At 30.2% G+C, this 27007-nt stretch overlaps 2 protein-coding genes across 3 annotated transcripts; one reads left to right on the plus strand and one right to left on the minus strand.

Annotated features, from left to right (window-relative positions):
• Positions 1–16662: 16662 nt before the first annotated feature.
• LOC107495809 (triacylglycerol lipase OBL1-like) lies at positions 16663–21967 on the plus strand. 2 transcript variants are annotated; one of them, XM_052262808.1, is made up of 5 exons: positions 16663–16992; positions 18606–18805; positions 19132–19165; positions 20413–21044; positions 21355–21967. In XM_052262808.1, exons 1-5 carry the CDS (start codon positions 16686–16688, stop codon positions 21631–21633), a joined length of 1452 nt encoding a protein of 483 aa, XP_052118768.1. In that variant the 5' UTR covers positions 16663–16685; the 3' UTR covers positions 21634–21967. The 2 variants fall into 2 exon arrangements, with proteins under 2 accessions (XP_052118768.1, XP_015972490.1); XM_016117004.3 differs by having other exon boundaries at positions 20428–21044.
• Positions 21968–22170: 203 nt separating this feature from the next.
• LOC107495808 (uncharacterized) lies at positions 22171–27001 on the minus strand. The gene is made up of 8 exons (XM_052263464.1): positions 26488–27001; positions 25746–25902; positions 25501–25593; positions 24729–25400; positions 23838–24198; positions 23506–23587; positions 22810–23054; positions 22171–22497 (listed from the first exon to the last, which is right to left on the minus strand). Exons 1-7 carry the CDS (start codon positions 26788–26790, stop codon positions 22848–22850), a joined length of 1875 nt encoding a protein of 624 aa, XP_052119424.1. The 5' UTR covers positions 26791–27001; the 3' UTR covers positions 22171–22497; positions 22810–22847.
• Positions 27002–27007: the final 6 nt, after the last annotated feature.

The raw sequence follows: 27007 nt of genomic DNA on the forward strand, positions 1-27007 counted from the left end.
ATTTTATTAAACTCTATATTACCGGTTATTAAAAATATTAAAATATATGAACAAAAAATATTTATAAAATGGACCTAACATCACTTAAAAGAATCATGGAAAATAATCAACTTACCTTACTATCCGTGAGAACCATTTTTATGTAAGTCGTCTTGTTCTTTTCAAATTTCGATAGAACATATATGATTATTTTTTATTCTACAATCGTGCAATAATTTTTATTTTTTATATCTATATATATTCCTCAATTCCGACTCCATTCATATGCATATTAATAGTTTTTTTTTCTAATAGTGATGTTTTAATTTCTCGTTTTCCTTTTTTTCGCGTATTTTTCTTTTTTTTTTTAAATAGTGATGTTTTAATATTTTTCTTTTTTTTAAATATATTTTTCTTAATAATTACATTATTAATCTAAAATATAAAATGAGAAAGAAAATAAACTTAAAAATAAAAAAAAAATTATATTAAAAAATATAAAAAAAATATATTCAAAAAGAATAGTCGTAATATATAAATTGAGTCAACAATTTAAATTTCTCTAAAACTAATTTAATCAAATACCAATATTAGAAATAAATTACTTAAATAATATATAATCTATTCTAATCATTAGACACGTATAGATTAGAGTCATTCTCGTAACGATAACGAACTGAAACAACTTCGTAAGTTCGAACATTTAAAATTCGTGCAAATTCAGACCATTCCTTTATTCTTTGAAAACCTTCTGTATACCTGATAGAGTTGAATCGAAATTTCTTTCATGGAAAAGAATTACGGAGATGGCTTTGATGTGTTACAGACCAAAATTCGGAAGTCACTATTTATATTTGAGTGTCGCACCCATTAAACCCGAAAGACTAAATAAAATAGTGTCTCTGGTTTTATTCTCATTTAATTCTAAATCAAAAGTAATAATGACTTATTTAATTCAGCATTTATGATAATAAATGAGATGACCATTATATAAGACATTTAATATAAAATAGCTTAATTTACGATTATAATTAATATATGTATCGCCCATAAATAGATTAGGAAATAATAATTTCATAACAAAATAATGATTCAATTTGAATTACAATTAATTGATTGATAGAAATTATAATAAATTGTATGATATTTAAAAAATTAACCAAATCAATTAGTTGATATAATTAATTTATTATAATAAAATTAATTTAATGAGTTAAAAGAAATAAATTGAAAAACACCATCAGAAATATGTTATGACAGTTTTATCATTAAGTGCATAAATTTATTTTTTACATAATAATAAAATAGATAGTTACAGATTATTATATTAAACACAAACTAAAAAATACACTAAACAAAATAAAAGTATCAATGGTAAAATATAACCTAAAAAATACTTAAATTTAAAAAGAACATGTGATGAATTATAATAAATCTATATATGAGAAGTAAAAGTAAAATAAATAATTAAAAATAAAGTAAAAAGAACAATTAAAAAAATAAAAGATAGAAAAGATAATGTGTGGAGTAGATAAAAAATGTATTGCAATATAAAATTAATATAATTAATTAATATAAAGGATTAAAGAGAAAAATTAAAATAGGATCTTATTAAAAAAAGTTCAAAATATTTTTTAAAAAAAACCTATTAAACAACTTTTATAAAAATATTACAAAAAATTTAAATTATCTTTAAATAAAATAATAATATCCTTAAGAATTATTAATCAAAATAAATAAAAAAAGAATTAATATAAAACAAAATCATAGAAAAATATTAGCAAAATTAAGATAAAAAACAAATTAATATAAAATAAAATTATAGAAAAAATATTAACAAAATTAAGATAAAAAAATAAAAATAAAAAATTACAAATATTTTACTTAAAGTACAAAATAGAGAGAAAAAAAAGGAATATATAAAATAATAAAATAATAATTTGAATTAATTGAGTTTATTTATTTCATTTCTTTATATATTATTTATTAAATAATTTAATATTTATCTTGATCATATTAAATAATAAATTAGTTATAATTAATTTGGTTTAATGAATCAAATAAAATTTAAAATAATTTAATATTTACTCTAATTAAATTAAATATTTGAAGTTATGATTAATGTAATTTAATGAATCAAATAAAATATTAAATGATGAAATATTTATCATAATCAAATAAAATTACATAATTGATTAGTTAAAATTAATACAATTGTCAGGTTAGGCTGCGTACATTACAACCTTGGTTGCGGCCCTTTCCCGGACCCTGCGTTAAACGCGGGACGCTTGTGCACCGGGTTGCCCTTTTAGTTAATTTGTGTCTTAAGGACACATTTTAAAAATATTTATTTTGCAACAACTTTTATAAAATATTTTTTATAATATTTTTAACCTATGGTTTAAAGGCACAATTATAATAGCCCATTAAAAAGTACCTAATTAGTTAATAAAATAATTAATATAATCGATTTAGTTCAATAAATTAAAAGAAATAAATGTGAAAAGAAGAGATAAAGAGAAAGTAAAATTATGAAAATGTATATCCATTAAAAAACAATAAAAATAGTCCTTTTTAATTTTTTATTTATTAATTATTAATTTATTATAATTAATTTCACAACATTTATTACACGTTATTCATCTTATAAATTAATACAATTAATTTATTGATATCAATTATCGATAATTAATTATAATTGATATAACTCATTTCGCTATACTTTTTAAATAAATATAACTCATTTCGCTATAATTTTTAAATAAATAATTAAAAATACACGTCTCAAATTTTTGTTAAAGTAAAATAAAATAAAATATATAAATTAAGTAGATATAAATCTAAAAATTATAAATTTTATTAACAACTCAAATAAATTAGTACCATAAAATTAAATTTAATATCTATTTTAAAAATAATTATTGGCCTTTTATTATTTTAGTTATTAATAATTTAAATAAAATAATACTCTATAACTTATTTTGTTATTTATTTTAAGTAATTACTAACATAGTTGTTAGTAATACCCAAGTGTATATTATCAACATAATTTTATTACGGGTATTTTAATCTTATCATCATTGTAATTTTGTACCATCTTACTTGTTTTAATTGTTATTATTAGAATTGTTAAATAATATTAAAAAAATTCTTTAAAAATAGAAATAGCGATGACACCTTGAATAATAAATTCAATAGAATTAAATTTAAACGAATAAAATGATTCAATCAACTATACAAATAATAGCATATTTATAAATAATATTAAAAATAGTCTCACTAATGTAAATGATCAATACAATAATTATATAAAAAAATAACTAATTACATAATTGTATAATTTTCAAGATCCTATATAGTTAAATCTAACGGACAAATAAAAAAATATTTATATGATAATGTCCTAATATTTTAGCATACTATAAATCATATTATAAATTTATATATCATATTATAATTTTAAGTCAACTCCTTAAACACATTATAACATAAACCATCTAAAAAGATACACCAAATTAACTAATATCACATGGGTCACAACATACACTCTAAATTGTCACAATATTTCAAATAAAAAGAGCATCAATACAGAAAAATCAATAAATATATATAACTAAAATAAAGAGCAACAAAGAGACACACAAAAAAATAAAATAAAATAAAGAGAATCAATAAAAACATTAACATATAAACCACATACATGAACAATGTATATATTAATTGTGAATCACAAAAAGAAGACAAAATATATATATGAATTGAAGTATACATGACAAAATAGAATATTACAAAACAAAATTATAGTAAAATTATTTAAAAACAACATAAAAAGCACACATTTTTTTGTTAATCAGAAGCTAAAATAAAATAAAAGTGTGCGCCTAATAATAAGCAATTAAAATAAACAAAAATTTTAAAAAATATAAAAAAATGAAATGTATAAATAAAGATAAAAGAAACAAAAATTCAATAAAATATAAGAAAATAAAATGCATAAATAAAGATAAAAGAAATTAAAATTCAATAAATTATAAAAATTGTACCTAAACACCAGAAGAGGGGAGAGGGAGGGAGGGAGAGAGAAAAGAAAGCGAATGAGTAAAAAATATTTGATCTTGTATAAATAGAGGGCATTGAGAAAAATAAACTAATTAAATTAATTCATATGTTTTGTTATCATATTTATTATTTATTAAATAATTCGATATTTACTCCAATCAAATCAAATAATTAATATAATTAACTAAATTAATTAATTGATATAATTAATTATAATAAATGATAAAATTTGAATGTCTAATCAAATTAATTAATTGATGTAATTAATTATAATTGATTTGCTTTAATGAATTAAATGAATTAAGTGCATAAATCTGATTTTTATATAATAGAATAAATAAATAATAAAGATATTTTCTTAAATTAGTATGTATAATTGTGCATTATTCATTAAATATTAATTATAATATTGTAATATAATTATAATAAAGATATTTTCTAAAATAAATTTATTTAGAGAAATATAAATTGTAACACCCTACCACGCTAAGCTTTACGCTTAAGCCATAAAACAGAGGTGGTGTGGTATTACGACCTCTAAAATATCTAAATTAGTATAATTATGTATTATTCATTAAATATTAATTATAATAAAGATATTTTGTATAAAATAATTTAGAATAGAAAAATGTGTATTCATTTTGGAGAGAAAACGGAGTCACGAGAAATCGATACCTCACCTTCATTAGTTGGAAAAAAAACACAGTTTTAGTATATATTAAATAGATTAGTCATTAATAATATTTTAATGGTATAAGATTATATCTAATAGTGTAAAATTATTCGATTTTTTATAATTAAATGTTGGCAAGAATTTAACAAAAGATAAAGCGATGTCTGATGTCTACTATTATTAAAAAAATGAATATATTCTGTAGTATTCTCTGAACAGAAGCGTAATAAAATTTTATTTTAATTACATGACACATCTTTTTCAACCAATAGAGAGTGGTAATATTATTATTGCATAGTAATTATCTTATCTTTTATTAATTAGTTTATAATTTTTTAACGGATAATATATTTTTTTAATTAAATTTAATATAGTTTATTTTGATTAAGTATTTAGATGATATTGTGAATATATTTTAGCATATTTTTGGTTCGTATGTTCTTTGCAGACATGATGACAGGTAGAGATGCTGCAAATCAGTCTAATAACAATAGTCGTGGTAGAGAAAAGGGTTTGTAGGTACCTTTAGGAATTTTAGATCTCCATCCCTTTATTCCAACTACTCCGGTGACGTTACAGGTTGCGGGTCCATCGAACCAGCCATTCATTATGGTTCCTAACCCCAGTTACGTTCCTATGTCTACAGCGATGATGCCGCCTCCATCTGCTTAGCAGCCCACTGTCTCGACGACGCCGCCTCCAGCGACGGACACCGCAGCACCAGAATTCTCTCACGGAAACCAACCAGCTGATGCCCTTCCACCACCTCCCATCGTATGGAAGACGATTTGGCCCGATGGCGGAACGACGTATTTTAAATCTTTTATATGCTGAAAATGTTTGATAACTCGTAATTAGTGATTCTTGATTATGTATCTAGATTTAATGGATTTAGAGTTGATTGTAGGTTTGAACTACCGAATGTGAATGCATTCTTCACATCCATCTGATTGAGAGACCATTTTTTGACTGCAGCAATGGCAAGGAGAGCTCGGACAGATGTGAGACGAGCAACATGAGCACAACTTTCTTCTTCATCTATCCTTCACTTGTGGCATCACCGTCTTATAGCTCCTTAGGAAAATTGCGTTCTCTTGTATCTCAAGATATTTTGGGTCAGATTAATAATGAATCTTTTGATTGCATTTCTTGCAAACGGCTAAACAACGTGCTTTATCTTTTCACAATAATTCATCTCTTGCTTGCTCTCCTTTTGATCTTATCTACTTTGATGTTTGGGACCCGCTCCCACTACTTCTATGAGAGGGGCTCAATACTTTGTCATTTTCACTGATGATTATTCACTCTTTACTTGGGTTTATTTGATGACTAATCTCCACGAGTTACCTCAAATTTATATTAACTTTGCCACTATGATTAAAACTCAGTTTTCCAAGGTCATTAATGTTTTACGACGCAATAATGCTATGAAATACCGAGACTCTAAGCTTCTAACCTTTCTTGCAGAACAAGGTACTTTGTCTGAGTTATCTTGCCCCGATACGTCTCAACAAAATGGACGAGTTGAACGCAAACACCATCACATTCTTGACTCTGTTCGTGCAATGCTTATTTCTTCTTCGTGTCCTGAGCGTACTTGGGGTGAAGCTGTTTTTACTGTTTTTCATGTTATCGATAGACTTCCTTCTACTGTCCTTGGTAACATTACTCCCTTTGAGCATCTTTATCACACCTCTCCACATTACAATTCTCTTCGAGTTTTTGGTTGTCTGTTTTGTTCTTCTTCATCCTCATGAATATAGTAAACTTGAACCTCGAGCACGCATGTGTTGTTTTCTTGGTTATGGTACTGAACACAAAGATTAACGGTGTTGGGATCCTCTCTCTAAATGTATTCGTATATCTCGTCATGTTGTATTCTGGAAGCATCACATGTTTTCTAGGTTCTCCTCATTTGAGTCCATTTTTCCTACTCAGTCACCATTTTTCACAAACTATAATGTTGATCTTTTTCCTAGTGATGATTCTACAAGTTCTATCTCGAATCAACCTCTACAGCCTCCTACTCTTCTGCCTTCTCTATCTCCCAAAGATCTCAAGCCGAACGAAAATACTGCTCCTGCTGTCATGCCTCCTCCTTCTACTCGTTCTTCTAGAACAAGAAATCCACCTCTTCATCTTCTTGATTATCATTATTTTTCTACTATTCTTCATCAACATGAACCTAAGTCCTTTAAAGAAACCTCCACAAATCCAAATTGGCAGCAAGCAATGCAGGAAGAAATCCATGCACTTGAAAAAGCACACACTTGGGACTTGGTTAATCCTCCTTCTAATAAGGAAGTTATGGTTAGTAGATGGGTATACAAGATCAAGACTCGCTCTGATGGTTCTATTGACCATTACGAGACATGATTGGTTGCTCAAGGTTGTACACAAGAGTATGATAATGATTATGAAGAGACTTTTGCTCCTGTTGTTTGTATCACATCTGTCTGAGCTCTCCTTGCCATTGCTTCAGTAAAAAAATAGTCTCTCAGTCAGATGGATGTGAAGAATGCATTTATTAATGGAGATTTAAAAAGAAAGTCTATATAAAACCACCTTCGAGATATCCTTGTCCTTCTAGCAAAGTCTGTTTTCTTCGCAAGGTGCTTTATGGCCTTAAGCAAGCTCCTCGTGAATGGTTTAACAAGTTCAACACTACCATATGCAATCTTGGTTTTACTTGCAGCCCTCATGAGAAAGATCTCTTCATTCGTAAAAGCAAACGTGGAGTTGTTCTTCTACTTTTATATGTTGATGACATGATCATTACTGGAGATAATGTTGATGGTATCTTTGATTTCAATGCGTCCCTTCACCATACTTTTGAGATGAAAAATCTTGGTTCTCTCAACTATTTTTTTGGTCTAGAAGTCATATCCACCGATGATGGCATCTATCTCTCTCAAGTTAAATATGCTTTGGATCTTCTTGCTCGAGCCGAAATTACAGATAGTCGCACTAAGTCTACTCCTCTTGAGCCTAATGTTCGATTTACTCCTATAGATGACACTATTTTGGATAATCATACTCTTTATCGACAGTTAGTTGGAGGACTCGTCTACTTAACTGTCACCCGACCAAACATCGCCTATCCAATTCATGTTCTTAGTCAGTTCTTGTCAGCTCCTCGTACTACTCACTACGCGGCAGTTCTCTGTATTCTTCGCTATATCAATGGCACCCTATTTCATGGCCTTTATTTTTCTGCCCATTCATCTTTATCCCTTCACGTGTACTCAAATGCTCATTAGGCTGGTGATCCCATTGACCGTCGTTTCACTACTAGTTATTGTGTGTTTCTTGGCGAGTCTCTCATTTTCTAGCACGCTAAGAAGCAAATGTTCACTACTCGATCAAGCACAGAACCTTAATACCATGCTCTCACTGACACCACTGCTAAGGTTGTCTCAATTTATTGGCTTCTTGAAGATTTGGGTGCTCCTTAGTCGTCCCCAACTGATGTTTTTTGTAACAACTGCAGTGCTATTCATATTGTCCATAATGATGTATTTTATAATTGCACCAAACACATTGAGATTGATTATCACTTTCTTTGACAACATATCCTTATTGATGTTGTTTGTCTCATCGTTGTTGGAATACTGGATCAGATTGCTGATATCTTCATGAAGACTCATCATCCAACTCGTTTATGAACTCTGTTATCTAAACTCAAGATGGTATATTTAGATCCCACTTGAGTTTGAGGGGGATGTTAGAGAATAATTAGAATCAATTTAGATCAATTAATATCGTTTATATTTATATAGCATATCTGTATATTAATTGTAAGATTCTAGGCTTTTATTGCTTTGATTCTTCTAGTACCGATATATACCCTTTGTACATTGTACTTTTTCTCACAACTGAATAATATACAAAACACTTCTTTTAGACTACTCTCTTGTTTCTAACAGTGATTAGTGATTCTTGATAATTGATTCTAATTTTAGTGGATTTAGGGTTATAGGTTTGAATTGCTGAAAGTGTTTGATATATCCTGATTATTGATTATTGGATTATTGATTCAAGTTTAGTGAATATAGTGGATTTATGGATGTTGCTTCTTTATTATTGACTCTTGTTTATTGATTGTTGACAATTGGTGTTGTTTAAATTAATTATTAATGAATAGAGTTTGCGATGCATTTTAGTCATAGATGAAACTCTGCCGAAATTTCTAAAAGAAAACTCTATATATTATGGTCATTTGCTTCTGAGGTTTTAATTTATATTGCCATATTGGTTTGTTTATGAATTATTGATTGGTTTGCACTAAACAACAATGCATGTACTTAGCAGATGACCAACGTCATCAAGCTCGTGTACGACCATCTATGGCCAAGCTATAAGAAGATCGCCTTTGAGACCAGAGAACGATGGTTTTAGAAGTTGGTGGTAAAAAATTAATATAATCAAACCTTCTTATCTAGTTTATATCTTCTATTTCGTTTAATATGATATATTTTGATTAACTAATTTTAAGATTTCTTTGTACAGCTTAACTTTATAAGGGACAAGGAGCACGATGCCCTCATCAAGAAGATTACGACCATCGATTGGGTAGGCGGCTGCAACAGATGTTGGAGGATGTACGTGAAAGGCGCGACCACCTCACTTCCTGACTCTGCCCGAAAATCAAGAAGGTTGTGTACGTTTACTAGAAGACTGATGAGGGGTTCAAGCATCAGCATCTCACAAACAGAGCTAACAGGACATCAGCTAGGCTGGTATATAGCTTCTCTAATTTTGTTATAAACTTAGTTATATTCTTTGACATATCTTTAGTAGGTATCCTAACATATTATTGTTTCAATGCAACATGTGTAGTCAAATTCGTTAGATCGTCATGCGATATTAGTGAAGACCGAAGTACACCCACACTTTTAAGGAGAACAAAGAGATTTGTTTATCAGCGGTCTATAGATCATTATGTGAGCAAATATCTGATTTTGTGATATAAAATTTTCAATTAACTGTACAGTTATCGTCCTAATCATAATAACATGTGTTACACAGGAGTCCTACACGCAGAGACCGGAGGTTGCAATTCAGCAATCTTAGTAAAGTGGGAAGGACGCCAGTGGCTCTGCTGCTTCAGTCGCCAATCTCGATGTGGTTTGGCGCGAGACTGCCTCAATGCGGTACAAGAACCGCGTATACAGGTTGGGGTCGTTCTTTTCCAGCATCCTCGAACCTCTACATTAAGGCCATTGTCTGTCTCTGTCACCAGTCGAGCCGTCGATCCCGAGAAAGGCATTGATTTGAGGCTGCAAGTGCAAGAGCTCACCCGGAGCCTTCACAAACAGGCTCAGGAGCCGACCGAGACTCGGGAGAAGTATCAGGAGATCCTCACACGCGAAACAGACACAACTGACTTCAGGATAGAGTAGAGGAGCAGCTGGAGCGACTTCAGCAGATGAAGCAGCAAATGGCAGTGTACCAGGCTTAGGTGCGCGCTGATAGCAACAACCCTCTTGGTCGGATACAGACATCACCACCTTCTTCGCCGCTTCAAGACTATAGGAATGACGATGACGATGACTTCCAGGATCTTTAGTGATTAGGACTTTGTTTTACTGTTTCATTGCATTTATTTGATTTATTTGACTTTTAATTTATTTGAACATTTGATATTTAATATTACATAATTAGTTTCTATTATTTTTAATCTGACCACTAATTATGTGAAAATAAATTAAAAAAATTAAAAAGAAAAAAAGTTAAAAAAATTGCGTCACAATCTATGAAGCACTAATACGACACGCGATACGGACACGATACGACACGGTTGTGCCGACACGTTCTTTTTATAAAAAATGGATACGACACGTTTAGGATACGCTGTGAATTAAAATTTAAATAATATATTAAATTAATAAAATATCATATTGTAAATATAAGAGTAAATATAGTTGCATAAAAAAGTCTTAAACTTTAATCTACTCTTGCCATCTCGCTAACAAAAAACGTATCAATTTTTTCTCCTCTAAGTCCATCATCCACAAACACACCACAGCTTCAAGTCTATCATCCTCGTATCTTCTATTCTTCTTCTTCTTCAATATAACGCAGAGAACCAAGAACGGCTAAGCTAATGAGTAAGTAAGCCACCAAAAACAAACGGTAAGTAGATTTAGGTTTTGATTTATTAATTATTTTATTTTTAAATTTAAATTTTGATTCGTTTTGATTTTAAAATTAAAAAGAGAAAATCGGTTAATCAGGCATAAAATCACAAAATCAATTACAGATTTATAGCCCGGCAGATAGATTCGTCTCATGAACATCTGAATCGGGTCGGACTCGTTCAGATTCGTGACCGCTTCACCAAAATTCTGCACTCACAATATTTAAAAAAAAATTGACATTACCGTCGGATTTTTCGAGGACATAATCCGACGATAATAGTGCGGGAAACAAGATACTGTGACGCCAATATTACCGTCGAAAATATCGGCCGATAATCAAATAATTTTTTGGACAGATAATTCGTCGAAAAATCTGACGTAATCGGATAAAAAAATCCGACAGTAATTAATTACTGGCAAAATTTATATCGTCAGATTCCTTCTGACGATAAATTCGTCAATAATTAATTTATCGTCGAATTTTATTCGTTTTTTCTAATTTTGACAATATTCAATATTTTTTTTGTAGTGCTAACATGACACAACAGTTAAGAATAAGAAAGAAAAAGAACACTTGAAGGATTAGATCATATTCTTTTATTATTCCATATAAGAATACCAAGAGTACAAAAACATAACCAAATTATTTGTTGCTGCCTGTATATACGAAGAATATGTAGCTTGGTTAATTTTGGTATGATCTTATCTTAGACAACATATAACAAGAAGATCATTTGTACGGTTGTGTACGTTTATAAAAGTATATACAACATGAATATGTTCATTTAATTAACTAAATCAGTGCCACATAGCATAATTTTATAGATTTGATCTAATTTACGAATAAACAAGATCGGATCGGAGATGCTAAATATATATTCGCAAATTCGTAGATCTGAAAAATAAATAAAAAATTATAAATAAACAAAAATATATATACTCTCTTTAAGACTTGATCAATTTTTTTTTTTAATTCTAACTAGTTGTTCTGATAAGAATTTGATCATCGTTTCAGTGAACATTTCCTCTAACTTCATTTGATCAAAACTATATTTTCAAATACTTTTTAAATAGTAATTAAGAGGTTAGAAGTTATTTTCTTACAACGAGTTATATACAATATCAACTAGGTTATACAATCCCATATAAATATTGTTCGTATTTATTCAATTTGGAATACGTTGTTCTTTTTTTTTACATATTGTTATCTATTAATTGTTCAGTGTAATATTATTTTGAATGGCTAAAATACTGCTCAAACTGACTTAATTGATCCAAAATTTCAAATAAATATCATAACTTAATTTAGTTGGTATTTTCACCGTGTTTTATTTTTATTATATAGAAAAATATTATCTAGTTTCGTTTTGAAAATTCTTCTTTTACGCGTGCATCTGTAATGGCTAGGTCAGGACAATAGCGTCAAACTTTTTTGTTAGATCTGATAAATCCATATGAATGAAGGAATTTATATGTCAAACTTTTAAAGCAGTCAGAAACTTAAAAAATATTTTCAAAGCAAAAAGCCAAGGACTACTTATGTATCATTTTCTCTTGTATTTATTTAATTATTAATGCTTCAATATATTACCAGTTTACTTAACTGCTTCAAATTGGCTTCTTTGCCATTTTCTTTGTTGATTGAAATCAACAAAGTTTGTTGATTAGGAGGTAGTTTTTAAAGCAATTTGGAATTTATGTTTATTAGAGAATGCAATGCAATTAAGATGATATTTTATGTTACTCATAAAATAAGCATCTAGCTGTACTATTTGAACTTGGAAACTAGGGGTGGAGCATACTAAGAAAATAAATTAAAGAGGCATCATTTGGAGAAGCTATTGATCTTGAGATTATAGGAAACGTGAAGGATGCTCAAGTTGCATGATTTCTATTAATTATTGATTAGCATCTATGTTATCTAGTTCCCTTATATGTATATAATTTCTGTTATATCCGCCTTTTATAAGGACTCTGTTCATCCACTTCAAGTTGTTCTCCATGTTTATGACAACGAGATTTCTGAACTTAAGTTCATAGCTTAATGGTGTCCAGGCTTATAAGTCATAGCTTAAGAAAGAAAGAAATATTAATATCAAGAAGAGTAACAGGAAAGTTCATTACCAATTCTTAAAGTCAAGTCTTATCCTTAAGTAGATAATCCAAGTGACTAAATATTGTTATACTCATATATGCACAACATATCTCAAAACAAGATTCATATATCAAAATTTAATGCGTTAAGAGGTAGGAGTGACTTTTTTTTTTTTTTGGTAAGAAAGGGATGATTTATGGTTGGTAACAGTAAACAGTAAACAAAACAATGCGTTAAGAGACATATTTGCATTTTTTTTTTTGGATTATTATCCGAGCTAAGTCTCTGCTAGGACATATTTGCATTTATCGCTTTACTTTCTTGCCATTTTGTGGGCCTTGGGCTTCAATGACTTGTGAACCTCTCTATCTACGTTTTCTTTGGGCCTCTTCAAAACAAACTGCAACTCCAGAATCCAAATTTCAAATGATTGACCCACTATTTCCTTAGGCCCATAGTAGTATTATTATGTTGTTTGTAGGTTCAAATTAATTAAACCTTTTCTTCTTGTTTTAAAAGTATTTTATTCTTGTTTTAATATTTGATAATATTGCACAATATATTTATTATTAATACTAGTACTTTATTATTAAAGAGGTTTTTGAAACATTTTGTAAAATATTGACCAACTTTCCAATAAAAAAGGTGAAAAAGACGACTTTGTTAATAAAATAGTTGAAGACAATATATTAGATATTTTTTGAAAAAAATAATTTGTTTATTTAACTACTTATGCTATTTTACCAAACATGCATGATCCAAATTCTAACTTTCTAGGTGTTAGATCAAAATAACCTCCGAGTGTAATCCACAATTTTATCAATCATTTCATGCTTTTTCTAATGCGTTGTTATCTTCCTTGCTTTCATTATTCAATTAATTAGTTCCATTATTAATAGAGGCTCGAATCTTCGACGAAAATGACTAGTGATAAAAAATAATTGAAAACAATACATAATTACATTGGTTGACTACTTCAATGGAGGACCTTATTGTATTCAAAATTTTAAACTTTAGTTTCGTTTTTGACTGAATTTTTTATTTTCTAAAGAAATTAAAGATGAATATCCTTTTCCCTATCTCAAATCTATTTAGTTCTTAATTAAGAAACTTTGTATTTGATATTACTGGGGAGTATTAACAAATTTAAATTATTAAATAAGTTTAAAAAATTTTTATTTAACAAAGTGAAAAGCTATAAAATTTATTAAAAACTAAAACTTTTTATTAAAAATTTATTGAAGAGTACTAATTGACATATTATTTTAGAATATATGATAATGAGTTATTTATTAATTAATTTATATTTTTCATTATTAGATCCCTAAACTAAGGCCCGCTCAGAGTGTATGACTGGCGTTCAAGTTATTTACTCTAAAAATAATAATATTAAATAATCAATATATACTTAAATTTATATCATCATACATATCTTAGTTGCCTCTTTCGAAAAAGATCAAACTTTTAGTTTGGTTTTATTTTTGAGATGCACTGTCCACTCCTATTTTTCGTTTTAAGAGAGGCATGTCGCCCTCAAATAATTGTTCTAATTGTTTGGGTTGTCAGGAAACAGTTTTTTATTGAATCTGAAATTATCTGTAAGCTCAATTAGTTTGGCCGTTTTTAGAAATTTTATATTACCCTTTAGATTTTAAGAATTAGTTATTGTTCCATAATAAAGAGCATTTTTTTTAGATTTTTCTTTAGTTCACTCCTATTTTTTGGAATATTTTTAAATAGTAGAGTATATATTCTTTATATAATTAGTGGTATTAATTTTGATGTTAGTTATTCGTATACTGGTGATTATATTGGTTTTGCCTGTGTTAATAGAGACTGAAATGAAAATCCACAAAAAGACTACTTGAGAATAATTAAGAGCAATAATATTCTGTACGAAAAATTGTTTACTATTTGGAGAGAATATCTTTTAGTATGAGGTTTCGGACAAAGAGATGTGATTTGTGAAACAGACTGTATGAAGACTTTTAATCTTGTTAACAATTTCCAAGATAATTTGGAATTTATAGATCTTTTGATGCTTAAAATAAGAGACATCATAACTTAAAAATAACATGTTGATATTCGCTTGATTTTGAAAAAAACAAACATAGTGGTGAACATTATGACGACAAAAATTGCATTGAGGTCTTATTCTCAACAAGTGAAACTTATGTTACTTTAAAAGAAATCTAAGAATAATATTCGACGAGACAACATTGTCTTAACAATCTCTTAGAATTTTGTTTTTTTATTGGTTGTGTTTTATCCTCAATCACAAAAAAAAAATCTTAGTTGCCAATAAAAAATGATAAAAAAAATCAAAATTAAAGAAACGTAACTTACTAAATATAATAAGTTAATTGAGTAAAGAATATTCATTTATCCTTTTTAGAATAAGACAAGTAACTCACTCTAAGATGAAAATAATGTTACATCACTTTGGCAAAAAAATCATATATATATATAATGTTGTTTCTCAAGAAAAATATAAGTCAATCTTAAAAATCACGTAAGAACAATAAAAAAGCTTAAAGTAAGAAAAAAACTGAAATGTATATTAATAAATAAAAATTTTATAGTTAATTTGGACTGATCGAGTGATTATCTCGTTCATTTGTTTAAATAAATGTTTGAGATTCGAATCTCTTCTTGTATATGTAGCAATATATTAATTAACGACAAACTCGATCTGCTCGAATAAAAAAATATTAAAAATAAAAAATAAAAACCCTACTCTTCTCTTAACTTGGGAGCAGAAAGAATGAACTATGGATTAAATTAATGAATTCCTTAGTAACAAGTTAGCATCTAGATTAGGAATATTATATAATAATAATGAGAAAGCCACTGCCCCAATTTTTTGATCTCCAAGAAGCTTTGATTTTTGAAAAGGTAAAATTATGTAACGACGTTGCAAGATTGCGTATGGATGCACATTACCAAAATGTGCAAATTGACTAATGACTAGCAAAGAGACAACTAGCCCATCCTGTCATTTTCGTCATTTGGTTTCTTTTAAGGCTTCTTTGGTCTCCAACAACCAATTATTATCAAAACCTTATAATACGGAATATTGTTAATAGGAGCAAAACATATTATTAGCTTAAGCATTAATTAACTAATACAAACACAACATGATCCCTTCGCAAGCTAGATCATCAAGCATTATTTATATATTATTTTATTTAAGGTCACACATACATGATCCTATAGCAATAATTAATGCATGATAAACAACATTATCTTAATTTATTTTTCTAAAAAAAAAATAAACTATATAATATAGTATTTGCTAGCATTAATTTCTTTGTCTGAAAATTAATAATTTGAAACTATTTTAAAAAATAGTGAATGATGAACTTATTTTTTAAATATTGAGAAATAATTATTGCATAGGAATATAAGATTAAAACTTATTCTTTAGTTCACTTAAAATATTTAAGTTAATTATTATTCACATGGATATGTCTTTATAGAAAAATAACAAGTAAGATATAAGTATGTATTGTATTAAATAATTTTTAAGTATATCTTAGTCACATAAAAATATTAGATTAAATTTAATTAATTACTATGACCAAGTAACCAACATGGATTTAATTTTTGAAATGTTATATATATGGAGAGAGGATATATATATTTGATGAGTTAGTTGCATTATTTTCCATAAACTTGTGATAGAAGGTTTTGCTTGACGCATACACATATCCTTAAAGCTATCATCACCAGCTTCTTAATGTCTTGCAAGGAACTATTTGGTGGCACTTACCTCTTACTGAACCCTCAAGAGGCAACTCTTCTTGATCTGCTTCGACTCCTTTTTTCTTCTAAACTCGAAAACCGGAGTTTCATCGAATGTCCGGTGGACATCAAGGCAGAGGAATTCCGGCAAAGATGGCTCCTCTTCACCTCCATTGTCGCGCAAAAGCTTCTATTCACTTCAGGGAACACCATGAAAATGATGGGAGACAACTTGGAGTTGTGGCTCAATACACTTTCAAGCAATGGAGGATTTTTAGGGCTCTTCAAAAACAAACTAAAAGGTTCGTTCACTGTTACTTCTTCACAACCATTAACCAACTTGGATGGATCTCTCACTCGTCAGCTTAAGTAAGTGTGGATGTTCGAATTTCATCTGCCGCATGTGACGACAAACTTTTAAATAAAGCTTAAATTTATGATAAATTGATTTTTATTCTGCCAAACTAGGAAATTCCGTAAAAAAAAAAAACAAAAAAAGTAATTAACAACATATTATTATTATCATGATTTCATTTCTCTTAAGTTAATAGAAAAAATAATATAAATTATTATCTCTCTTATATTTTTTCTCAAATAAAAATCTCTTTTAAATTTGTTTGATTTTTGCACATAGATAAAAATTTAGTCAAATCAGTCAAATCATCTAACGGATCTCGATTATCAACTTCATGTGAAGTCGACTTTACCTGAATTTCCACCCATAAATGATTATATTTCTAACCGTTATTATATACCAAATTTATTACTAGCTATATTATATTTTTTACTAATTTATGTATGGACTATGAACAATAAGCTAAGCGGGAAGGAATTAAAGTTTGTTTGATTATTTCATAGGAAGCTAAAACTTTATTTGTATAATTAATTTTCTTCCAATGAATTGGTAAGAAAAAGAAAGAGATTGGGTAGGTTTGATTTTTGGTAAAAATTAGGTAAAAGCTCTTTTTGTGCAAAATTCTCTATTCATTTTTATGCAAAACAAAGATACACTTTTTTGTATTGTTAATACTATATCGACCAGAAAGGGTAAAAGCTCCAAGCATGATATGCCTAACATACATAATCAAATTCTGGCAACCTAATAACAACATAAACACAAAAAGTTAAAAACTAGAATAATAGTAGACAAATTAATAACAATACTCTTTTTAATTTCTTCCTCCCATTCTACATTATATTGCCATCAAGAGTTTGATCATTATATATGCTGAATTATTTACACCTAAAAACTCCTTATTCCTCGTAGAATCAGTATTACTCTCCTATGAAATTCATATACTATTTCGTTGTTAAAACTTAAAACAAGATGCGATCTTCCTCTACTTTTTTTTGAATTTTTTTAATGTTAAAAAAATGACATATATATTAAAAGATGAATTAAAACTCTGTATCGTTGTTCATATATAGGATTTCAAAAATTTTATATACGTAAAAAATTACTACGTTAACCTCTCTATATATATAATTTTACATATTTTAATATTAATTTAATAATTATTTTTTCAGATACATCTAATACATGGTTTATATACAAATGTGATAGTTTTTGCATTTATAGTACAAGATAGGACACACAATAGAGATACAAAAAATTAGTGTTTTGTATTTTTTTTGTTGATAAATTAAAATAAATTATAAAAGTCTAATTTATTCTATTTTTTATTTAAAAATTTGACAAAAAAATATAATTATAAAAAATTAATTAAAAAAATTAAAAAAATTTATGTCTCTTATTAGCATCCATATATCTTTTCTATTAAAATAAACACAAAATATGTTAATTTTATATTTCTGAATATAATATTTTTTATCTATTAAATTCGTATTCTGTGTCTATAAACAAACACAACCTATAAATTTTTGTTTCTGGTATTAAAGAGAGACCCTGATGCAGGAAAGGTGATAACACCAGATGCATCATCAGCAACGTTCATGTCCGTGGCAGGGTTCCTTGACTACCGAGTTGACTTAGTCAAAAGCATTCAAGATAAGAACGATGATGCAAAGTACAAAGCTTTGTTATCTATGATGGCTTCAAAGTTCTCCTACGAGAATGAAGAATACATTGAAAACGCAGTCACAAATCGTTGGCATGTAAGTTTCTTTAATTATTTATTCTCCTATTATATTACAATTTGGTTAATATTATATTCTTTTATCTTAAACATTATATATTTATATCAGAAATAATATTTGTATTCTTTATTTTGCATTGTACTTTTTTTATAATACAAAAGGCAAATATTTTATTTTTTATTTTTTACTTTTTATTAATCACTTTTAATATTAAAAAGTAAAAAATATACACAGATATAATACATATAACATTTCTAATATCAACTATTTTTTGTTGTCTATAATCTATATATATTGGTACGAAAATTTATAACAATTTTTTCCCTTTTATAAAATGATTGCAGATGAAGTTTTGGGGGTTATACAGTTTCTGGAACGGTAAGTGAGAATCATCTCTTGGGAATACTTTTTGCTTAGAAGATACGAGTTTTTTTTTCTTATTATTATTATTTAAATAACAAACGAAAGATACGAAGTTTTGCTTCCAAGATACGAATTTTATAGGTATCATATCTAAATAATCTAATCTAATCTAATCTAATCAAATACCATGTTAAAACGAATAATTGCCCCCCAAAGTATACTAGTAAGTGGCATCAATCATGTGAAAAAATGACAGCACTCGGCACGTGTATTGATGCACCTATTTTGGATATGGTTTCTTTTTAATATATATATATATATTAGTGGTTAATTACTTTAGAAGTAAGTGGGTAAGAGAATAATAAGAGACATAAATATGATATACTAAGTTAAGAATTTATTTTATGGAAAGATTTTTAAGTGTACAGAAAATACTAGTATTCTATTTGTTTTAACCGTTAATTTTAATTAATATATATTATATATATTTTTTATAATTTAAATTAATGATTAAAACAACTGGAATACTAATGTTTTTAAGTGTACTTGAAAATTTTTTTATTTTATGATTGGTCTAACCTTTTGATGAAGACACTACTGAAAACAAGGTTAACGTACTCACAAGAACAAAACTTCATATTTTTTTTTTCAAAACATTGTTTCGTGGAATCTACTCCCTCCTTGTTTTTATTTTATTTTTGTTTATTTATTTATTTGATACATGAATCTACCCGGCCTCCTTTGATTTGTCACATTATGATTAGGTCTAGCTAGCACGTTTTTTTGTTAAAGATAAAAGTTGAAATTTCTCTGACCCTTTCAAGTCATATGAAAATTTAAGAATATTTTTTTTGACAAAAATTAATTTCAAGTTGGATGAGCAAGGGGTTATCAAAACTGCAATGATGACTCCCTCAAGTGAACGACTTCAAGTGGTATTTTATTTTTATAGTGCCAACTAGATTATGCATAATTATGATACTTACAACCTATTCGAAAACTAGTTAAACAAATTAAGTCATAAGAATACTAAGTTACTTTTTCTTTTAAAAAATGTAAGTACAAATGTGATGGCATATGACATGACATGTCTAGTAATTAACTTGAGAAAAATATAAGTTCGCACAAAAATACTCGAGATTAAAAAGTAACATGGAAAGGACAAAAGGATAAAAAATAAAATACTTTTTATTAGATATTTAATTTTATATATTCCTTTTATTGGGAGTTGGCAAACATCATCATCATTGACACTATTTCAAATACTTATGTGCTAGATTTCCAAGAACTTTGGTCAACAAAAGCCATCATATTACAAGACACTAAGACCAAACCCAACTTGATTGTGGTTGCATTTAGAGGCACCCAACCATTTAATTCTGCCCAATGGATAACAGATGTAGATCTCTCATGGTATGAGCTTCCCAATGTTGGAAAGATCCATAGTGGGTTCATGAAAGCATTGGGCCTACAAAAAAATAGTGGGTGGCCCAAAGAGATAGATCAAACAAGCAAAAGCAATCATCTTTATGCTTACTATACGATTAGGGAGGAATTGAAAGCAATGTTGCATGCAAATGAGGATGCAAAGTTCATAGTGACAGGGCATAGTTTGGGAGGGGCATTGGCAATTTTGTTTGCTGCAATTCTTACTTTGCATGAGGAGGCATGGCTTTTGGACAAGTTAGAAGGGGTTTACACATTTGGGCAGCCAAGGGTAGGGGACCAAGCATTTGGGGACTTCATGAAAGAGAGTATGAGAAAATATGATGTTAAATATAGGAGGTATGTTTATTGCAATGACTTGGTGCCTAGGATCCCTTATGAAGACAAAACCCTATTCTTTAAGCACTTTGGTCCTTCCCTATACTTCAACAGCTTGTACCAAGGGCAGGTATGAAATTTGAATAGTGAATTGATTCTCATTTTCAAATTAAAAGTGCTTGCATTATGTGAACTGTGAAGATGCATCATATTTCCGCATATTAAGCTCCTCTAGAGTGAAAAATTTAATAAAATATAAAAGTAAGAATTTAATCACCCTTAAAATCAATATAGTGAGACTAACACATAATAGAAATTACAAATTCAATGATGATGAACTCTTTACTTTGTCACTTTATAATTTTCTTCACTTTAAAGGATCTTTTTCCCTGCAAAAGATGTTTGTGAAAATAAGTTATGTTTTTATGATTGGAATCCAGGTTCTAGAGGAGGAGCCAAACAAGAATTACTTCTCTGTATTATGGGTCATACCCAAGATCTTAAACGCAGTTTGGGAGCTTGTGAGAGGATTCTTTCTCCCATTGGTTAAAGGCAAAGAATACAAAGACACTTGGTTGATGACACTGGCTAGGTTTGTTGGATTGATAATTCCAGGAGTATCTGCACATCTTCCCCCAGATTATGTCAATGTTACTCGACTGGGATCATTGCGAGAAATTCAGGATCTTTCCGTTTCAGAAACCTCAAAAACTGATTAAAGCCATGACTTTCTTGAGCATCAAGAAATCATAGATATAAATATAGATATACATATGAATATACATATACATATACATATACATATACATATACATATGAATATACATAATTGTGGTGCATTACTGATTTTGACAGAAATACAAGAAATCAACTGACAGATAAAAAAGGAAGAGAATTAAGATCAGGTTTAAGATAGCAAATCACGTTGATTAGAATAAACACATCCAGCTAGCAGTATCTTTCATGTGTTCTTATTATTTGGTCAAATTGTTGTAAAAGAATTCCTTATTATCCTCTTGTAATCATCTCTGTGATACTATGTATTTAAACCAATAAACATCATTAATAAATGCAGCACTTAACTCATTACTTTGAAAACTTCTACAGTAGCAGCATTTGTATATATCAAATGAAAATTTGTGATAGCAAACAAGTAACAATTTTCAATCAAACAAGTAACAAATTGAGGAATTAGTGATTTTGGGAAGTGATGACTAAATTGCAGAGCATTGTGGTTAATATATTGTTCTACTATAGATGGATAATAGATTACATTGATGATTATATTGTTCTCACAAACTGTCCTGTGAGGAGAAGAAATGACAAAAAAAACATACAAAAAGAAGCTTATTCTAAAGGATTGGACTAAGTACATACATATAGTATTAATAACTGATTCCAAACTGACAGAGGGTAAGAGTACAAGGGGCTGAGAAATTTTCGGAACCCTTGAGAGAAGGTGATGGTATTCATGCATTACAAAACCGCCATGACACACATTTAGTGTCAGCTTAGTACGTGGCTATCTTTGTACATTTTTCACTCATCATCAAGAAGCACATTCAAATCCATTTGTAATAAACCTGTTCATGGATGTAATCAATATCCTTTTGTCAAAAGGCAAAGTAATGAACAAATGTGTAACTAGAAACACATTGCAAGTAGATAAGGGAACAATAAAAGTGAGCCTATGAAGAGCAGAAATGCATTTACTACATAAACAGCAAATGGAATCTTGTCATTCGTCCAAAAAATGAGGTACATTGACAAGTAGTCAAACTTTTTAAAATTCAAGAACATTTGTAATTTGTTTTAAAGATTCTCAACTTAATTAATCAGAGACTTTTAGAAGGATGTTATTCACGAGGCAGGGCAAGGTTTAAAGAGAAAATTACCCAGATTTACTAGAACAGATAAGAATGGCTGAGATGCTTTAGAAGGCATGGCATGTGAAGCAACCACTAAGAGAACTCATCTGGCCAGTTCTACGAAATAACAGTGCCCTGTGCGAAGTTCTGACAACCTGATGGGGCTGGTTGGTTGAAACTGAACTTCTCATTTCCTGAGCTTTTTTCTGAGCTAACCTCAGTTTGTTCATGATCTTATCCATAGAGGATGCTCGCTTCTTTTCCAACTTCATCTGAAATGTCAAACAATAACGAAACAATTATATGTTTGATCATTTTTCCCCTCCAGGTTTCTCATCATTTATCATGCAGTAATAACTTTTGGCCTCAAATATAAAGAATCCTTAAGTTATCCAAGCTATGAATTAGTTTCACAAAATTATAATCCTTATAATGCTCGTGTATATATTCATCTGCTTGCATTAAGACTAATTTACTATCCCAATGGTCACAAGCAAACACAGATAACCAAAAGAAGGTTATATTTCAGCACTATGAATTAAGACTTCCAAAATGAAACTTCTAATGCAAATATTTACGACGAATATTAGACTACTATTTACAGTTTTAGACCAATAAATTACTATGCGTATAATCGCTTTATGATGTTATTTTCTTCTATATAGTAAATATTTTCAAGAGAAATTTGTTATTCGAATTTCTCCCAGATAGAATATACTTAACCTCTAGTTTCCGTATTGCTGCCTCAGCTTTTGCCTTTTGCAAGTTCTCCCATGCAATGATTTTGGCTTCCTCCCTTTTAGCCCTGAAACAACAAAAAAGGGCTTCCATTTTAGAAACAATCTACACTTTGGTACCACCAGTTACTACAATTTCATTACATATGGCTAAGAGATGAGTAAAAGAAAGCGGTGGTCAAGTTCAGTGAGAAAACAACACTAATGGCAATCTCTCTATGTGATCCATTAATTTCAGTTAAAATTTGTCCAGAATAATCCTGTCTTATTATTTACCAATTAAATTTAACGAAAGTTGTACAACACAAAAAATCATACTTTGAAGCAGTCTTTGATCTTTCGGAACTGTCCAAAGATGAAGATTGAGAACTTGTTTCTTTCATTTTCCAGCGGTCCACATTTTCTGATCCTCTGCCAGAAAATAAAGCCCTGTGTTTCTTGGACCACCTTGTCATTGTAACGCGTTCATCTACCTGCACATCCCTGATATCCATTTTTGAGAATGAGACACTCTGCAATTCTGTTATGGGCAGGACAGGTGGAGTGGAGGCCGAGAAAGAAGTCCTCATATTAGGAGAGGAGCATGAGCTACCCTCTGGGCTCATCTGTGTTGCCATGTCTCGCCTTGAAACTTCCGGAGATACATTGGTGGCAGCATCTTTGAAACAATCGAAATTCTCTGTAAGTCAGAGCCAAAAAAAGTAAACTACATGATTAGAGAAGAACATCATCTATACTGCAAAGAGATCATCATTCATCAAGAATAAAATTATCAACTACTACATAAACATGTCAATAGTGTCTCTAACAAAGAAACCAACCTTCCACCCACACCTCCTTTTACAGTCAATACATAAGTCATAAAATATGAGTTTTCACTGAAGATAAAGGATTTATTGACTATGCAATTCATAGGTGAAATTATTTTCAAACATAAGTTTATTTATATATTTGTTAAAAGAAATTATTTTTCACGTGTCTTGGTCTAAAAAGATTTTCATCATTCATGGCTTCATGCAATCATGATTGCTACATAACTGTAAAATTCTTATAATTACTATCCCAAAAGGCAATCATATAGCGGAGCATAACTGCAATACAGTATTATATTACTGACAGCATACAAAATTATGTCATGTCAAAATCATATTTATAAATAATTTCATCAAAATAGAAAAAGGAGATGACGATTGAATAAAGGATATAAACCTTGGGGAGGCATTGAAGACTGACTCTGCATCTCAGAGCATCCATGGACACTAACTGAGCGAGCCATACAAGGATCCGTTCTTGCCGGAAGCACTCCAGCATGGCCACCAGAAGTGACAGCTAATCCATCAGCTAAGATGACACCAGCAGAAAACGGCGAACCTGCAATAAAATTCCCTCCATTCCTTCCTTCAAACATTGGCACAGAAGGTGAATACATCGAGTAAAATGCAATACCAGGTGGCCCAAGTGGACCACTTTTTGACTTGGGTCTCCTCTGCTGCTGTGGGAGCACTCTCCCCATGCCATCTCCTGAAACAGGACTCAGAATCCATCTCTCAGCATCTTCCCACTTGGATGGCAAAGTCCTGCCGTTGCTGAGAGGCAACAATGCCGCACCAACCTGCTTGCGCGCAGCACTAGAATGCAAAGGAACTCTCTCTGAGCACCAACCCTTTTGCATTGCAACACCACCTTGACGATAATTTGGTGTACCGGGACTAGGGAAAGTGCCAGAACCAGACCTTCTAGACGAAACTGAACTCTTTTTCACAGCTCCAAGGCGAGGCGAAGATCCCGTGGCAATGCCATTGTTCAGATCCAATGAAGCAGGCCTTCTCCTATCATGCTTGTTGTACAATGCATCAGATCTTGATCTCCTATCCTGGCATTCTTTAATGAGAACATAAAATTCCAAAAATTACACCATATATAAGAGAAAGAAAGAGAGAAGGAAATGGAATTTCAAATTTTGGGACCTGAGAATAGGTACCTCTGAGAGCTAGGGAAAAGGAGTTTCTAGCAGAATCAAATTCCAATAATTCATTTCCATCATCACTGTCAGCATCACTGTCTCCCTTTTGAACTGCGATAACAACAATACAGTACTAATTTTGAAAAAAAAAGTGGAAAAAAAAAGAATAGAACTTTTTTTCAACTCTCCGATCTTTTCGACAAAGTACAAAATAAAAATCCAAGAGTTCACATTACGTAATAAGTGATAACATTTTTTTTCACCTTTCGCTTTTTCTCCCTTTCCACAGAACACAGCTTGTAGCTTCCTGCTATGCGCCAAATCTGCAAGTTCTTTGTTCGGATCCGGATCCGGATCCGGATCTGGACCGCTCCAGATCTCGCTCTGTGGAAACTCACTCTCGTGGTTCCCTGCCAAATGCTGCAAAAACAGATCCAGCAACAAATTTGAAAACAGAACATTCTCAGATTCATCACTCTCAGAAACTCCTCTTCCACTCTCGAATACTCAGTTAAAAAAAAAATAGTTATAAATTGCAGCCACAGTTTGTGAATGTAGGAAATCTCTGCAAATGCATTGCTTTTTTGCTCAAATTCTTTTTGAAAACACATTCCTTCCTCTCTTCCTTTTTCTACTGCGAAATGCATAGTTGCATATGCAGATTTTCTCAACTGCATTTTCTATGCATCGCAGCCACAGATTTTAATTAACTGCACCTTATCCGCTACAATTTTTCATTGTATTTTAATTTTCACTACGATCTCTCGCAGCGCTAACTTCAATAATAACTAACTGCATTAACTATATTGTTGTGCAATGCAGATTTTCACAATTGCAATTCAAACTAAAGATTTCATATGTGACCACATCAGCCTCTATTCTTTCACGAATCTTCTGCTTTTAGTAAAATTGCAAATAACGGTAACCACAAGCGCAACTGCAACTGCGACGGAATAAATGCAGAGCAGTAGCATGACGAATTAACGGCGATGATGATGGATTTACCAGCGAGAGCTCGGAGGCGAGGGAATCACGGTCGTGAGCATCGGAAGCGAAGGAGCAGCGTTCGACGCTGGCGGAGGCGGAGGAGAAGAAGCTGAGATTGGATTCGAGCGTGAATATAACGGAGTCAGGACTGGTACTGTCACCAGCAGCGGCGGCGGCGGCACCGCGAAGTGCAGCTGTGGATCTGGTAGAAGCAGGAGTGTGGCTGCTGCTGCTACTCCTTCTGCTTCTGCTTCTTCCTCTTGTTCTCATCCATGAGGCTGCTGATTCGTGGTGGTGATGGTGAAACCCTAGCTCCGGCATTGGTAACCGTGAAGAAGAAGTTCTTAATTTCTGTTTGTTCGTTTTTGTTTGTTAGTTAGTTATTAAGCTTAGAAGAGAGCATTGAATGTATCGTATTGGCATTTGGCAGAGAGTAGAAGAATCAGAGACACACAACACGCAATGAAGTAATGAAGTTAAGTAAATATGGCGGGTATGTATATTACTGTTACTTACTACTACTCTCTTTCATGGAAGC

This window comes from Arachis duranensis, chromosome 6 (genome assembly GCF_000817695.3).
Source record: "Arachis duranensis cultivar V14167 chromosome 6, aradu.V14167.gnm2.J7QH, whole genome shotgun sequence".
Taxonomy (NCBI): Eukaryota; Viridiplantae; Streptophyta; class Magnoliopsida; order Fabales; family Fabaceae; genus Arachis; species Arachis duranensis.